Here is a 17,532-nt window from a genome sequence, read left to right as displayed (position 1 = left end):
GGGTTAATGATGGATCATCTGTGTGCCGATGCGCGTTTAAATGGAAAAGAGCTGAATGACGCACCCCTGTTAGATATTAAATCACAGATTATAATTAGAACAAATGCAGCAGCCTAAAGAAAATCTCAGCTCACTGACACAGATGGCATGAGTGTAAGCCAGCGCCTGTTGACAATGAATGACTGGCATTTAGTTCTGTGTTTTAGAGACTGAATTCTAAGTAAGATGACTCATCCACTCCTCAAGCCCCTCCCAGGAGAATCACATGAATGGTGAAGTGACTGAATGTGCAGCTCAGTGACTCCTCTGCCACCTAGTGGCCCCCACAACACATATCCGTATCAGAGTAAAACATTTGGGTTGATTTTCACCTTTACAGTACACTCACCTAAAGGAATATTAGGAACACCATACTAATACTGTGTTTGACCCCCTTTCGCCTTCAGAACTACTTAATTCTACGTGGCATTGATTCAACAAGGTGCTGAGAGCATTCTTTAGAAATGTTGGCCCATATTGATAGGATAGCATCTTGCAGTTGGAGATTTGTGGGATGCACATCCAGGGCACGAAGCTCCCGTTCCACCACATCCCAAAGATGCTCTATTGGGTTGAGATCTGGTGACTGTGGGGGCCATTTTAGTACAGTGAACTCATTGTCATGTTCAAGAAACCAGTTTGAAATGATTCGAGCTTTGTGACATGGTGCATTATCCTGCTGGAAGTAGCCATCAGAGGATGGGTACATGGTGGCCATAAAGGGATGGACATGGTCAGAAACAATGCTCAGGTAGGCCGTGGCATTTAAACGATGCCCAATTGGCACTAAGGGGCCCAAAGCGTGCCAAGAAAACATCCCCCACACCATTACACCACCACCACCAGCCTGCACAGTGGTAACAAGGCATGATGGATCCATGTTCTCATTCTGTTTACGCCAAATTCTGACTCTACCATCTGAATGTCTCAACAGAAATCGAGACTCATCAGACCAGGCAACATTTTTCCAGTCTTCAACTGTCCAATTTTGGTGAGCTCTTGCAAATTGTAGCCTCTTTTTCCTATTTGTAGTGGAGATGAGTGGTACCCGGTGGGGTCTTCTGCTGTTGTAGCCCATCCGCCTCAAGGTTGTGCGTGTTGTGGCTTCACAAATGCTTTGCTGCATACCTCGGTTGTAACGAGTGGTTATTTCAGTCAAAGTTGCTCTTCTATCAGCTTGAATCAGTCGGCCCATTCTCCTCTGACCTCTAGCATCAACAAGGCATTTTCGCCCACAGGACTGCCGCATACTGGATGTTTTTCCCTTTTCACACCATTCTTTGTAAACCCTAGAAATGGTTGTGCATGAAAATCCAAGTAACTGAGCAGATTGTGAAATACTCAGACCGGCCCGTCTGGCACCAACAACCATGCCACGCTAAAAATTGCTTAAATCACCTTTCTTTCCCATTCTGACATTCAGTTTGGAGTTCAGGAGATTGTCTTGACCAGGACCACACCCCTAAATGCATTGAAGCAACTGCCATGTGATTGGTTGATTAGATAATTGCATTAATGAGAAATTGAACAGGTGTTCCTAATAATCCTTTAGGTGAGTGTATATATTCTAGGAAGACATACCAGGCATTTGAATTCCTTTTTTACAACAAAGATGTGCTGTCTTCAAGGTCTGAAGAGCAATGTTTATTTTAGTCGAAATGAAGTAAATTACTTTCTAAATATCTCATGCTACTATCATTTAAAACTGACCCAGTTCTCCGCATGTATTCACACAGCCTGAGCAAAGCCCACCCTGTTGTTGCTGACGTCAAAGGCCATGTAGAACTGCCGCATGAAGACCTCACCCAGGATCCACGTTCCAGGTGCAAACCCTGTTCTGCACCCAGAGGCAGACTGAGGAGAGAGGACAGACAGCATGACCGAATAACTTACTCACCTCAGAGGTGATTGTCTGACTTACTTTTTGGAACCACTTTCTAATATGGCATACACTGAGAGTTTATATGTTGCAGCTAATGCCTATTAATGCTTAATAAGTCATTTCCAGATTGAAATAATTTATAAATCATTTTAAATAATACTCTCAGTATATGCACATACAACCACCTCTGTAAATAAAGTAAGCTTCATTTGTTCCAGCATTCTTTGCACTACCGTGTACATCCACTCAGTTGCCAGTTTATTATGTACACCTAAAACTAATGCAGTCAAATACAACAGTCCTGCAATAAATCCTCCATGCATGAAGCTTTCAGTTTGTGTTGAGGCTGTTTTAGAGAGGCTGGTTATTCAACTGTGTCCTTTTGGAGGATGTAGTTTTCTATTTAGCCTAGCCTCAATGATACAAATGGTGAGTAACAATATGAAAAAATATAAACACCTGTCATTGTCACATAATACAAAACGGATTATTATTCAAGTTATTATTTATTATTAGATTTGAACCTTCATGAAGGTAGTATTTATTGCAGGACTGTTGTATTCATCTTGACATTTTATACAGGTGTTACTTGCCTGTGTGTAAAAGCTATACCTCCTGTATGTTTACATTTGCTTATATTTGTTTAGGTTGACATTTCTGTTCATCTGTGTCTGTATCATTATTATCCTGCAACATTGTTCTCTGCACTGCATGTTGAGATCTACTGATTTTCTGATACTGATCAGAATCAGCTTCGAGTATGTGTCAGTATGCGTGCATGTACTTGAAGTTGATTCAGATTTTTATTTATTAAGCCATAAATCATTCAAAGCATTTCCAAAGACAACATTTGGGTTGTCAGGTTGAGAAAAATCTTTTGGGCTGGTATTTGTCTTTTAGCTAACTTTTTAATTCATAAGCTTTTTAGAAGGTTGGACTGTTCATTGTAGGGGTCGTCCTGATGAATTAAAGAGCTAAAAAGACGAAGTTATACTGGTGGAGGATATACATTACCCAAAATCATTTCCACAACCCAAACGTTGCCATGTTAATATCCAAGGAGGGTTGAATCAAAGGCAGCTGGACTTGGTTCTCTCTGAAGCTTCTTCAGCCCTCAACACTTGTCCATATTAATGAATCATTCATGCTCTATAAAGCAAACATTGCTCTAACAATGGCTTGAAGGATTTATGGCTTAATAAAGGATTTATTATCATTGATAAAGCCATTACTTACAACTTTTAATTCTTTAAGTATGCCTTAAAAAGTAGCACCATACATCACTCTGAGCTTGAAACACAAACCTTCATGACATAGGCTGATAGAGAGAGAGCGAAGCTGTAGCCACTGATGTTGAACACAATGTCTGGCAGGAGATTTGTGTTGCTGCAGCTCACAACAGCCTGCAACAGAGCCAACAGCCTTTTTTTAAACGGCATTTAACATTATACTTACTAAAAATAAAACACTAACATCACCATACTGATCTGAAGAGGCTCCCAACCAACCATTGATTTCAGAAGCACCAGAGTCCACTATTGCTTCACAACCTGCAGAGCACGCAACGGTGTTCCCATTGATGTTGATGCTGCAACATAAAAATAAAGGAAGCATCAACAGAAATGCATTGATTACAAAGACCATAGGTGATGAATAGAAGAAGACCTCCAGAAATTGTCAATTATGAAGTGGCTGCAATGTTTAAGACACAAAGTGGACATTTAAATCTATTGAAAAATAGGAAAGTACCTTTGTATTAGGACGTTCCAAAAGTTAGTGGTGCGAAACAGGGGGATCCAGTGTATGCTTCCAGTGTATGCTTCCAGTGTAATAAGAGTAATCTCTTCCTCCCAGACTTAACATGCTTACTAATACATCAGCGCATAAGTAGCGGCCGAGGTGGAGCAAGTTTTAACCATTTAACCACAACTATGAAAAGTTGGTACTTCAGTCCAGTGGTTCCCAACATAAGGGTCAGCCCACTCTGAAGGATTGCAAGATAAATCTGAGGGGTCATGAGATGATTGATCAGAGAGGAAAGAAGAAAAAGTTCTGATAAACAGCTGTGTACTTATTTTTTTTGGTACTTTTGTCTAATCTTTGCATTTTTGTCACTTTACTTTAGTTACTTTGAAGAAACCGTTCGAGAAGTTTAGGATACCTCATAAAAACTCATAGACATTTAAATGTGCAGTGAAGTAAAAAGAATTAAAATTAACATTTCTCTCTGAGTTCTGAGTGGAGTAGAAGTATAACATTGCATGAAATGGAATTAAGTTAAGTATAAGTACATCAAAATTGTACTGTAGTACAGTACTTGAGTAAAAGCACTTTTCACGACTGGTCAGCCGCTGGTCAAGAATACAAAATAAATGTTGTCCTCACCTTTATATTATCATATCCAGTACTCCCTGCTACAAATCCACTGTCATAGCCGATGTAAAAGGCTTTGTGCCGGCCTGAAAAGTGGAGGATGCTGAGCTGTAGAACTTTGCGTGATCGTCTAGTTTCAGACAAAGAGAGAGGTAAAGCAGCAGAGGAGAGTACATTTTGTTAATTTTTGCTTCATATTCAAAGACACCCTTTGTTACATACGAATATGCACATACTCTCAGGAATGTTGTAATTTTCCAAAAAATTGTTTTTTATAATTTCCCAGAGAGAAAGTGACATATTCAAATTTGCTTGTTTATATCCGACCAACAGTCTAAAACCAGGACATATAAACTTTACAATAATCTATGACAAAGGAAGCCTCAAATCCTTGTATTCAATAAGCTGGAACCAGCAAATGTTTAGCATTTTTGGTTGAAAAAGAAATAATAAATAGATTGGTGGCCTGTTACATGTGCTGGATCAGCACTACGTTACTATTATACTCACCGCAAGAAGAGCTGGTGCAACTGAAGGAGGGAACCCACAGGTCAGAGGAGCCAGTGTCAAAGAGAACCTTAAAGACCTGAAGTGGAGACCCAACGCCAATCTCTCCATAGTATGTTATCTTTGTCCAAAATAAGATCACTTAGTTAGAGGATGTATTGCACAGGGCAGAGTATGCAGTGGCTGTATGCTACTCACATCTGGGTCAAAGGTCATGGGCACTGCACTCTGCTCGTTCCTGGGGAGAAACTTTGCTGCAGGGTCGTATGGAAACCTCCTCCTGTACTCTTCAAACAGGCCTCTCTCCTCCAGCAGCTGCCTGGCAGACTTCCCTCTCATCAGGGGAATCCTGAACAGACAAACCGGCCCCATTAGCACCTCGTAAACACTGCAGAGGTGTGGACAACCTACTCTAACAGCTGACTGCTTGATGTGTTGTTCTCTTATAAAAAGTGTTATTGTTCAGGAAGCATCTGAAAAGAACTGCTTGAGGTCCCTTAGTTTCGATATTTAATACATCCTACAACACAAATTTTCAGAGCACTGAGCAAAAAACATACTGGCAATTCTGGTCGCTCTCCGGTAGTAGGGTGACAATGTGACCACTGAAATTCAAAACCTGCTTCGTGCACACATGCCTAATTACGTGTCAGATGTAAGAAGAGAGTGACTCTGAATTTCACCACTGGATCAAACTGTTTGAAGTTTTGTAGGTATCGACACTGTGATAAACACCCTTATTTTATAAACACCGTATTTTATCATGAGTAAGAGTAACTTTGTTGTGTATCTTACCTGAGAAGACCCCGTGACACAGCCAGAAAGGCCACCAACACAAAGACAGACTTCATTACTTCCAAAGTGACCCAATGATCTCATTCACAAGAGCAGGTGGTGTTTTTATGTATGGAGGTCAAAACTAGCCTGCCTTCTTTTTTCACTGCAACACTTACAACAACTGAACTGATAAGAAACCACTTTACAGACGTACTGAGAGCAGAGTATTTTATTCCTAATAACCTTTAATCTAATGTCAACCAATTAAGAATATAAGAATATAACAAGTTTACTCAGCTCTTTATTCAAAGTAAACTTCAGAAATCAGCATTAAATGTCAACGCTGCTGTAATAAAATAATGTGTTATGTGTCATGTGTTAAGAGATCGTGGAATATAAAATGCTAAATAATGTCTTTTATATTGACCGTTTCTAACTCCTGTTAATCATTTATCCAAAGTAACTGTATATTAAAAAATTCTTAAGCCTCAAACTACATTAACATTTGAAATACATTATTTTACAGTACAGGTGGTAAATGATGCCAAAATGCAATTTAACAGAATAGAATATTGTGGAAAAGTTTGTTTTTAATTACTTTCTGCAATTTAAGTCAAAAAAATCTAGATTCATTACACATAAAGATTATTATGGCTTACAGTTTATGGAAATAAAAAACTATAATCTCAAAATATTAGACTATTATAATACAGAAATGTCAACCTTCTGAAAAGTATGTTCATTTATGCACTCAGTATTTGGTCATAGCTACTTTTGCAGGAATTACTGCATCAGTGCAGCGTGGCATGGAGGCTATCAGCTCATAGCACTGCTGAGGAGTTAAGAAAGCCCAGATTGCTTTGACAGCGGCCTTCAGCTTGTTGGTATTGTTGGTCTGGCGTCTCTCAATTTCCTCTTGAAAATATGGATCACTTGGGTAACTTGGATTCTGTGCCTCTCCACTCTTCCTCTAGACTCGGCAACTGTGATTTTTTCTGGACAGCTCCCCATGGTTGTGGCTGTGTGTACTGAACCAGACTGAGAGATTTTTTAATATTTTGAGATATTGGATTTTTGATTTCCATGAGCTGTAAGCTATAATCACATAGATTAAAACAAAAAGGCTTAAAATATTTCACTTTAGTGTAATTAAATAATATATGAAAGTTTAAAATTCATATTTTTAAATGCACCTATATACAGCATTTTTTTATATAAAGTTTACATACAACATAAAACCACTCCCTGCATCAGGCTTTGACATTTGCAATGTACAACATCAAGTTCACTTCAGCACACAGTTAGGGCTTGAAAAGTGCTCTCTTCATTTGTAGTAGTAGTCCATTTTATAGGCAGTGAAAGCCAGATGAGGTCTAAATACTGATACTGTATCATTCCCCCCTCTTCTGTTCTCTGGTCCATCCCACCCCTGCCCCATAGAGGACTGAGGGTCTATCAACCAGGACAGACAAATACATCCTGTCATTTCCAAATCTGTAAACACACATTTTCACCGAAGCAGGAAAAAAATAAAATAAAGACACAATGTCAGAATGTGTTTCAAGTCTTTATTCAAGCACAAATCAAATGCAAGTTTACATCATCAATATAAAACACTGAAGGTATAAATAGGAGAGGTGCACATTTTTAAACTATTTTAAATTGTACTCACCAAGGAATGCTTCCTCCTCCTGATGAATTCAACATGCACTCATAACGTCAGAGTTCAGTGAAGCTCTACAGAGCTCAATCGGTCACACTGCAGTCTTTTCAAAGAGGACACACAGAGAAGAGTTTCCTCTCACTTGCCTCCACACTGAGGTGACAACCTGAAATACTCAACACTTTAATTATGACCAGCTCATGTTCAAAAAAATGTTTAGGCACCGTTTGGTTACAGTTCATAAAAAATTAGCAGTAAAAAAGTGAAGACATTTTCTGAAACAGACTTTATACAGGATCAAGAGATTCTTTAAAAAAGTGATCAAATGCGTTAAAGTGTACCCAGTTTTCCTCATCACACTAATAATACAAACTCACAGTAACAGCGTACGCTGCGAATATGTGCTGCAATTAAATCCTCTGTTTCAAACATCTAAACTCTGGTTCATTGACAGCTTTCTGTCAGATTCACAGGCAGCACTCTTTCTGAAACACAACAACATCCTTGAATTTGTTATGGCTGGAGGATAAAATCAGATGCTGGCTTTGTTGCCAAACTTTGTGCTTAAAAGTGGTGGGGACATTTAAGGGGTGCAGTGAAACTCTTGCTCCCGAAACGTGAATAAATTTTCACTACTGTGATGTATGATTTGGGGGGTCTGGGGGTCCCAGGTCCAGATTTAGCCTTAGACACTTAATTTCCTGCATTCTGGACACATTTTCCAGACCAATTCGTGGTTGAAATGTCATATATATATATATAAATGGAAACACAAAATTCAGGTGTGAGGTGACAATACAAAATATAAAAATATAATGTAATATAATGTCCTAATCAGGAACTTATTATATATATTTAAATTGCATTGCATGTTTCTTATTGTGCAAATAAACCTTTCTCAAAACATTCTCATTTGTTATTTAACATTTCTTGTTACAAGCAATTTATCAGAACTATTTTAACAAATACTTTCAAAAGGTGATGGGGACAAAATGAGCCATTTCAAAAAGGGATGGGGACGTGTCCCCAGTGTAAATGACACCTATGCCTCATATAGCTTATAGGAATGAACTGAAACTTCTTCTGTTCAAAGTTTTTAGCTTCATGTAGGGGTCGGTTTATTGTATAACTACGGTCTGAACTGTCAGTGACATTTCCCTTTTCACAATCACACTGCAGAAATCGTGTAATTCAAGTTCTCAACACCCCCTCAAATACAGTAAACACACACTTACTATTTATGTCAGCCACCTAAGATCTGTAATCAAATTAATTACACCAGCCATTTTTTTTTATAAACAAAACTCTAAATTTGTCATCTTAGCACAAAGTTTACATATCTGACCTACAGCTGTGTGATCAATGATACCACTTTCACTAACCCTGAGGAGGATTTTCCACTGTGTGCTCCAACTGATGAGTGATACCCGGTCATCCAAAACCTTGGACATTACAAAAAGCTTTTACCTCATCTTTTCATCGCATCCCCCTCCCCTCAGTGCAATTAAGAGCATTCAACACTCATTTCATCCATTTTCATAAATTGAAATAGCTCATCTTAAACTATCAAAAGCTACCTGAGTTGGACACAGTAGAAAAGAAAATACAGTTATGTGCAGATGCAGTAGATGCATGTTTAAAGAAATATTCCATTAACCATCTTCTATTTGTTCCTGATTACTAATACAGATTTCTCACATTGGGCACATGATGTCATACTTGAGGATAATTAACATTTTTTTGCAGTGGTGGAAGATAAATATGTTTACCAAAGTACTGTACTAAAGTAAAATTTTGAGGTAACTTACTTGAGTATTCTCAATTTATGCTTCTTTATACTTTACATTTCACGGGGAATATTACGTTTTACTTCACCACATTTATCTGACCACTTTATTTGCTGGTAGGGCTGTATATTTTTTTGAAAAGAATATCTAATTGTGATTCTTTTGATCGATTTTGCATTTGCAATATTGGAGGGAATGATCATTTTCACATAATTATTCATGTTAACTGAAAAACATATTTTAATGTTTACTATGTGATTCTTGCAGGGATCTGTACCAAACAAATGTGTTTTCTTAAGTCTGTAGAATATGATATGTAGGCCAGGACATGTCTGTAGACAATATTTCATTTAAAATGGTATTGTAACACATTTTGCCTCCTGTGATTTGAATATTGCATTAGGTCATATTTCCATTTCGATAACGTTTTGATTAATTGTTCAGCCCCAGTTGCTGGTTACTTTGCAGATTAAGATGAAACAAAACATATGATCCTCTAATAAAATATACTGAAATGGGCTGTTTTGTATTTTACAGTACATTTTGCTAATAAATTGCTCGCCCACTTACTTTACTTTGAGTATTTCTACATTGTGATAGTGCCCCTTTTACCTTATTATTTACTTCAGTGAAATCTCACAATACAGAAATACTCAAGTAAAGTAAATTATCAACAAAATGAAAAAACCTTTAAGTGTATTTTATACATAGCTGCAGCTAAAGAATCTGAGTACTTCTTCCACCACTGACTATGACTATCTCTTAGAGTGAAGCAGCCTTTGTTGTTGAGATTTACAGCAGTGACTGTGTGATTTGCCGGTGCATTTGGGACCAACACTGCTAAATTATTTCTAATCTGACAAGTAGAAAAGTGTCAAAAGACAAAAGGGAACAGTAGTCCCACAGTAAGATGATAGGCTGAAGTAACAGGATATTTGTTCAACATGACAAACTAAGACCTCATGGATTTTTAAATCAGCATCTCTATGTCAACTAAAAGCAGTTTACTTCAGTATCATTAAATTTGAGTAATTTGTTATTTTTTAACCAGCAACTGGGCCTGATGTGTTTGTAGTGGGCTTAAACATTTTAATACGTACCCTGGTCAGTAGTTTAGGCCATCTTAATACTTTACCTGTGGAGCGGGACCAGGTGCAGCCGGGGTGAGACTCAAACCTGTTTCAGCTCCAGGACACCTTGAATCCCGTGCCGCGGCAGGTTTTGGACGCCCAAAGTTGCAGGGAAGCTGCTCACGTCCCTTTAGTTTGGAGATGAAGCAGCAGTGGGCAGGAACAGCACCGTCTTGATGATACACATCCTGCAGCAGCTTCTGACTCATAGCAGGAAACTCTTCACTTCGCTTTCACATGCAGTTTTGGCACAGAATCTTTTTTAAGTGTGTAAATCAGACCAACACATCAACTAAAAGATTAGGATTCCCTGTAACGGCAATGGTTTCTCTTCTGTTGCGTTTCCTTTCCATTTTTTTGGCAAATAAAGCAGATGCTGTCTCACCGTCTCAACCTTTTCTTCCCCCCCCCCCGACACGGGATGAGATGTTTTGAAGTCTGGCCCCAGAACAGAGATCTTTTTCAAAACTCCAATGCAAGAACAATAAGCAACTACACACATGAACACTGCTCCTGCAGACGCTGAACCAATACTCTGTGTGCTGCTGGGGCCGGATGAGACAGAAGACAGGGGGGGCCTTCAAATGCTGCTGTGCCTCCGCCAAGAGGCTTTCAGATGGAGACGACCCTGGCCATTTTGACAGAACTTGGCGAGTTCTCAGCCTCACCTCCGGTCATACAGGCCGGAGGCGACTGAGGGGAAAGCCACATATCTGAAGAGACACAGTGACTCTAGATTTGCCTTCGCAGACAGGCTGAAAACAGTATTCTAGTACGGACAAATTTCAATCTGAATGAAGGTCACATGAAAGGCTCTTCACAAAAGAGTTCATTCAACAAGTGATCTTCAATAAATAGCAAACACAGAACTGAGAGGCTGACCTCCCTGGACTCTCACACTTCCTCTCCTTTCTGCCGGGAAGGCTCCTGCTGTCAAAGCGATAAAGCCGTGAGAGTTTGATAGACAATTCCAAGAACAGAAAAGGTCACAACAGTTGTCTTCCAAGGCACTCGTGTTTCCCACGAAAGAGTAAATTTATTGAGACAAAATCAAGTGCATGTTGCACTTTGTGGGTTTTTTTTTTGACAGGTAAACTTCTTTAGGCCCATGAGCACTGATGTTCTCCTTTTCTCTCTCCAGATATCCTGAGTATACAATTCTCTCCCCCCCCCCCCCCCCATTTGAAACAAATAAAATCAAGCATGAAAACGCTCATTAACAGTCTTTTCAGAAGGTGGCGTTTAAGGCCACTGGAGAGCGGCCTCCTGTCCTCTGATTCATTCAGAGGTTTTTTTTAAATCACAAAAGTCCACTGATAGCGTAGCAATGTTTTGGATAGATTCCTGATCAGTTATTAGAGATGTGCACGGCATACATACAGCTTGTAAGTTGCATCATCTTTTTTTTCCTTTTCTTTTTTTTTTTTTTTTACAGTACATATGCTTTGTTGGGGTAGTTATTGTACTTTGTGGATTATAACATGAGAAAAATAAAAGTGATAAATTGAATCAACCAATTACTGTTCAGTCTAATTGAACATGATGGCAACAATATAAAAAGGAGTGGACACAAAAGCAACCCTGTATAATCAAACCCCATTTCAAACAAAACATCCACAGATTTGAGGCCAAGGGGAGTTGAGTCAACTCCATGGTAATAACATTTAGAGCTCAAATGATTAGTCAACTGACAGATAATTTCTAAGCAACAATTTTGATAACTACTTAATCAATTAGTCAAAAAAGTGCCAAATATTCTCTTACATCACAGTACACTGAATATCTTTGGGTTTGGGGCTGCTGGTAGGACCAAAGCCATGTGAAGACATCACCTTGGGCTTGAAAACATCGCCGTAGAAAAATATGGTTATCTTTCTCTATTTTCTGATGTTCTACCGAACAAATGATTCGACCGATCAATCAAGAACAGAACCAGTGGCTTGATCAATGAATAATGAAATGTTGCAGCCCTGAATATTTAGATTGTAAGATAATGTAGTTCAATACAACACCCTGGGGTCACAAAGAAACACAGAGCTTAAAACCTCCTCTTGAACATCATTTCAACAACAAACTAAACATGATTAGCTTCATGAAGGCAGTATGTTCGCTGGGTTATTGTACTGAACTGCATTATAATGTGCAGGTGCCTGCAGCTTGTGTCCACCCCAACATACAAGTTCTGGAAAACACATCGGAAAAACTGTAATGTCCCAAAACCTCCAGATGTGGCTCAGAAAGGAGCAATGATATTATACTTTAACCCTTACATCTCTATTTATCATAGCCAAAAGTAAATTATGAAGAAATAGTCCACAAGGCCAGATATCAGGACTAATACAATGGTTTTGTTTCATGAGAATTGTTTTTTTTCCACAACTTTCTTTAGCAGGACTGGCCAAAACTGACAAAAATAGAAAAGCTATCATAACGAAACTTTTAATTAGGAAGTATTCAAAATGTTTACTTAAGTCAGCAAAAAAGTAATACAGATGCACATCTGGAATACGCTATAGAGCAAAAAGATATATTTCCTTAATCAAGAGAAATTCTCTATGTACAGGTGTTTGATTTAATGAATTCTTTAGGTTTGCTGTACAAACATTATAGTACTACAAACTTGTTGACACTGACCAGTTAAATCTATGCTGTGTACAGATAAAAATACCGTTTTGGATCTTAGATTCTCTTTTTGTTAAAGGCAGGCACTGTATGACAGGAATATCTTATGAAATGAGATAAGGCAACACAAAGTACTGATTCACAGAACTGGAGCTTGCTCTGAACTACGGTAAGCAGAGTACCCTTTATGTAATGTACATTTATCTGATAACTAAAAAGTAGAAGCATGTCACCTGTATTAATAATCAAATCCATCAATTTATCAAAATTCAATTCGATGAGTTTCATTTCTATAAACCTCAGCAGGATGAGATACAAGCTACCATGCAGGTTAGGGAGAACCCTGTCACCCTGCTTGGTTATCATTACTTCTCCCTGTTTTTACAGCTCACAGTTTAACAGTTCATGAGTGGAACAAACAGACGTTTATAATTTGCACTTTTTTTATGATGCTCCTCTGATAATGACCATCAAAATGTAGTCGTCCTCTGACTTGGCAAAAGCTTTAGCAGAGGCATCCAAGAACTGCTGTGAGAACTCACATGGGGGAAAAACGTGAAGGACTCCTCCGTGGTCCTTGTCACGGCTTCCCCCCACAGGGAGGCTGATGATGCCGGCCGCCTCCTTATGCTTCAGGTAGGATACCAGGTTCTTCAGGGGTCTCTCGGTGGAGCTGCTGGCGTCCTGGAGCCCTCCATCTTCAGATTTCCCAGGCACGGCCAGGAGGATGGTGTATCCGCCGGAGCCGGCGGCCTTGATGCGACGAGAGACTTCATCCAGCTTGGGCTGGTCCAGGCGCAGGCGCTGACTGATCTTCAGCTGGGAGACTTGACCCCCTGTGGAGCCCTCCACCAGCAGGCTGGTAGCCACCGACATGTCGCCCTCCAGCAAGTGCAGTGAAGTGGGAAAGCTGCTGTTCTTCAGCAGGAGGATGCCCTGCCAGGCCTGGCTCAGCTTCTGTCCCCCAGCTGCCGGCTTAGACTGCTGGCCAGATTTGGAGGAAGGATGTCCTAAGCGATTCTCCTTTCTCGCTGGGCTCTTAGATGAGTCACTGGCTTTACGTTTGCGGTCCTTCTCTGAGCAGCCTGGCTCAGCTGGGCTGAGTGTTTTTCTTCTCTTGTCTCCAAAGCCAGCATCCTGGCGGTCTCTGACAGGGGAGGTTCTGCCAGAGCGAGGCAGACGTTCAGGGTCACTATAGCGTCCGCCGTCTCGACTGCTCCCTCCAGGGCTGAGCTCTAATGAGTTGCCATGGCGCCGCAGACCATAGTCACCAATCTCAGGGGAATGATCCAGTCGGCAGCCATCATCCAAATGTCTCCTTTTGCGGCCTAGATCTCGGCTTTGGAACTCACGCTCACGCTCTATTGACCAGGTCTCACGGGAACGCCTCTCCAGACGATCTATGGGATCAAAGGCTGCCCCGCGCATCCTGTCGTGGACAGCCAGGCCAGACCATTCAGCACTGGGGTACAGGTCCCTGTCTCTGAAGCGAGCAGGAAGTGGAGGGGACCTCTCTCTCACTCTCACCGAGTCAGTAAGGCGGTGGGCAAAGGGCTCAGGAACTAAGTCATAGTGTGGCAGGGGGAGGGGAAGCTGCATGTACTGCTGCTGCTGCTGGTAGCGGTGCTCTGTGTCTGCAAAGTCCACTCTCAGTCTCCTGTCGGGGCCACCGAGAGGGAAGCCTCTCATGTTAGTACATGCAGCCTGAGCAGCATCCAAACTTTCATACTGGATGTAAGCCCACGCCTCACCTTTCCTGTAGTCTATAGTCCTGATGGTGCCAAAGCGGTCAAACTCCTTAGCCAGTGCAGCGAGTGGAACCCAGGGTCCCAGGCCCCCCACCCACAGCCTGGTCGTGGGTGTAGGTTTACCATAGCCGATTTTAATTGGGTTGTGGCCCACCACTTTCCCAGACATCGCTACTTTGGCACGATGAGCCATGTCAAGATTCTCAAACTTTATGAATCCATAGGTGTTGCTCTGGCCTCTCACTGCCCGCTTTATGTCCACCTCTGTTATCACGCCAAACCTGTCAAACGCCCTCCTCAGGTCACTCTCCGTCACACTTACGTCCAGATTGCCCAGAAACAAAGTCCTGTTTGCCCTATGGTCATCCTCGGGGCTAAGCAGGTCCTCCTCGCGGTACACAGCACACTCAGGGATGAACGGGGGCCTAGTCCTGGCATCATACATTGAAAAATCTCTGTCTCTTTCCAGATCTCTTATGTGAGGCGGTGGAGGAGGAGGGGGGAGTCGGCCCAGGGCCAGCTGCTGTAACCGGTAGTCTCTGTACCCCACCCCAGTGGGAGACAGGGGTCTCTGAGAGTGGAGATGCCTCTGTCCTGAGGGGAAACTGTCTTTTGAAACAGGGGAGCGGCTTCTGCGTCTGTTCATGTAGACTGTCTCGATTTTCAGAGGCCGGTCGTACAGCACCAGCTTGCCGCGGGCGTGTTTGGCCGCTCGGGCGTCGTCGGGCCTCCTGAAGTTCACAAACGCCACCCTCTCGTCATTTTCTCGACTTATTTTAACACTCACGTCCCCGAACCTCTTGAACTCGTGAAACAGCCCGTCCTCTATTTCCTCATCGTTCAGCTGAGAGCCCAGCCCGCTTATTTTGAGAGTCTTGTACTCGTTGTCGGGATTTGACGGAGGCCGTGGATCGCTGCGTGAACCGGACCTGGATGTTTCCGCTGCGATGTCAGCGCCACCGTACGGCTTGTTCACCGAAACCACTCCGTAGTCGTAACCGCTACCAGCCCGACTGGATGAATTGTGTCCGTCTGAATCCCTCATCTCTCTTTTCTCGATGTGTAAACTTCTCCTGGATAAAGCGCCGCCCTGAGCAGAGCCGTTACCGTTGTTGCTGCCAACCGTCGGCAGCGCTCCGGTCTTCTTGCCGCTCGGGTTGCTCCCTCCTCGGTCTCTGCTATCAACTGGCGCTCGGGAGCGTTTCTTCACCGGCGATCGCTCCTTCCCCTTCATTTCCAAAAAAGCCGATACGTGCAGTCGACAGACACTAATGTGTGTAAATATACTCTCTGCCAATGCAATATACCGTAACTATCTGAACTTTTACGCGGTTTAACACTTTACACTCAAGCGAGCGACATAACCGCCATGTTGGACTAACTTGCATTACTGTACAGGAAGTTACGCCTACGCGCCTGTAGAAGAAGATGATTGGCTGAGCGGGCTGTCACTCATGCGAACAGGAAGGCCGTTCGCCTATTGTAAACATGGGTGCGGCTCTGCGGTGGGGTCAAAGTACATGCCTGAAGGAAGTTGATAAGAAAATTATACCGATTGTGACAGACAAGAGAAGCAAAAAAAAACCTACGAGTTTGTGTTTTAGATTAGCCTAATCTTTAATGAATCAATATTTATTAAAATACAGTATGATTTTTAGCCTACATGTAGGGATAGCATAATAACATAGTTGGAATAACTTAGGCTACATTTGTCTGGTAAAGTAGGTCGATTTGTGGTGTCCTTGAAGTAAGGACACTGACAGTGGATTGAGCAAATGCATGGCAGGAAAACATTTAAAGTGGAGGAGGGGCCTACTGTTGGAGCAGGTAGCCTAGAGCTAGGATCTAACAAGCTGTTTGCATTTGTGCACCTGACATAAGAGGTGGAGCAGGTTAGGGCCTTGTCAGGGACCAGCTGTGTAATACAAGTTTATAGTGTGTTCGCACTGTGATGGAGCTGCACCAGATAGAATAAGATGCATGAACCAAAGTGCTGTGGACAGTGTTGTGATGAATGAGTGAGCATTTTTCTGCATAATGTGAGTACATTTTGTTGATAATACCTAAATACTTTAACTTAAGGTTGTGAATGCAAGGTTTTTAATTGTAGTGGAGTATTTTTTACAGTGTGATATTGCTACTTTACTTAAGTAAAGGATCTAAATACTTTTTTTACCACTGGCTGTGGAGCTCTAAACAGTCAAGACTGCAATTTTGTGTACAGGGTACATTGTAGTTGTGTGGAGCAATGCAGAGAAAAAAACATTGAAGATCCTTGTATTATTCATGTAAGAACAGTTTTCACACTTATGTAAATATAATTTGTGTTAAGGAATGGCAAAGATCCAAAATAAACCACATAATGAGGCAAGTAGGTGTATTTAATGCCACAGTGTGTATATTTGTGTGTATAAATGAATAATAGATACATTTTTGTTTGGAACCTGAAGATTCTGTGAGTGGCTCCTGCACTCCTGTCATGCTCATGGTCAGGCTGCTGGATACTGAACAAACATGTTTTTACCACCAGGAGGCAGAGAGGTTCCTCCTAACAACCACTTCAGCTGCAGTTCATCACTGAAACAAAGCACTAACTGTCCACACTGACAAAAACTTTTGTATCCTGTATATTGACTGTAAGGAGACTCCTCAGTGGCTGCCCGGAGTGGAGTGAAAGTGTACACTTAGAAACCACAACCAGTGTGTCTCTATTTTCTGTATGTCTCCTTGGAAGATTTGTATTGGATATTGTCCCATCACTACTCTGCATAAAACATGGAGAAACCACTAAACTTTAAATATAAAACATCCAACTATGTGATTCTATGCTGTTCAAAACAAACAAAAATGAAACAAACTAAGTTTCTGTAAAACTTAAATTAATAGCCCGGGCTTTTATTTTCTTACGTCACTGAACTCACCCTGCCTATGGGACAGGCCTTTAATGCCTTTTGCACAAATCTCCTGCTCAGCAAAGATGGGAAACAAGCTAGAATCAAGTTGT

At 41.3% G+C, this 17,532-nt stretch overlaps 2 protein-coding genes across 2 annotated transcripts; both read right to left on the bottom strand.

Annotated features, from left to right (window-relative positions):
- Positions 1-1,755: 1,755 nt before the first annotated feature.
- Positions 1,756-5,652, bottom strand: LOC119885880 (chymosin-like). Its single transcript, XM_038696193.1, is given in 11 exon segments — positions 1,756-1,893; positions 3,226-3,324; positions 3,395-3,509; positions 3,671-3,750; positions 3,752-3,789; positions 3,905-3,926; positions 4,307-4,365; positions 4,368-4,424; positions 4,805-4,922; positions 5,000-5,150; positions 5,597-5,652. Coding segments are annotated over 11 exon segments (921 nt in total). The 3' UTR covers positions 1,756-1,767.
- Positions 5,653-11,158: 5,506 nt separating this feature from the next.
- On the bottom strand, positions 11,159-15,915 carry LOC119885958 (RNA-binding protein 15-like). Its single transcript, XM_038696344.1, has one exon. It carries the CDS (start codon positions 15,760-15,762, stop codon positions 13,225-13,227), a length of 2,538 nt encoding a protein of 845 aa, XP_038552272.1. The 5' UTR covers positions 15,763-15,915; the 3' UTR covers positions 11,159-13,224.
- Positions 15,916-17,532: the final 1,617 nt, after the last annotated feature.

Source organism: Micropterus salmoides, unplaced genomic scaffold, assembly GCF_014851395.1.
Source record: "Micropterus salmoides isolate LMB-PRFRI ecotype aquatic unplaced genomic scaffold, ASM1485139v1 Ms_hic_scaffold_4, whole genome shotgun sequence".
Taxonomy (NCBI): Eukaryota; Metazoa; Chordata; class Actinopteri; order Centrarchiformes; family Centrarchidae; genus Micropterus; species Micropterus salmoides.
Note: the sequence above shows the minus strand (reverse complement) of the source record. Positions and strands in the feature narration are given on the sequence as shown.

Excerpts from the sequence above, each read along its gene's own strand:
- LOC119885958 (XM_038696344.1), bottom strand. The coding sequence starts at position 15,762 with ATGAAGGGGAAGGAGCGATCGCCGGTGAAGAAACGCTCCCGAGCGCCA.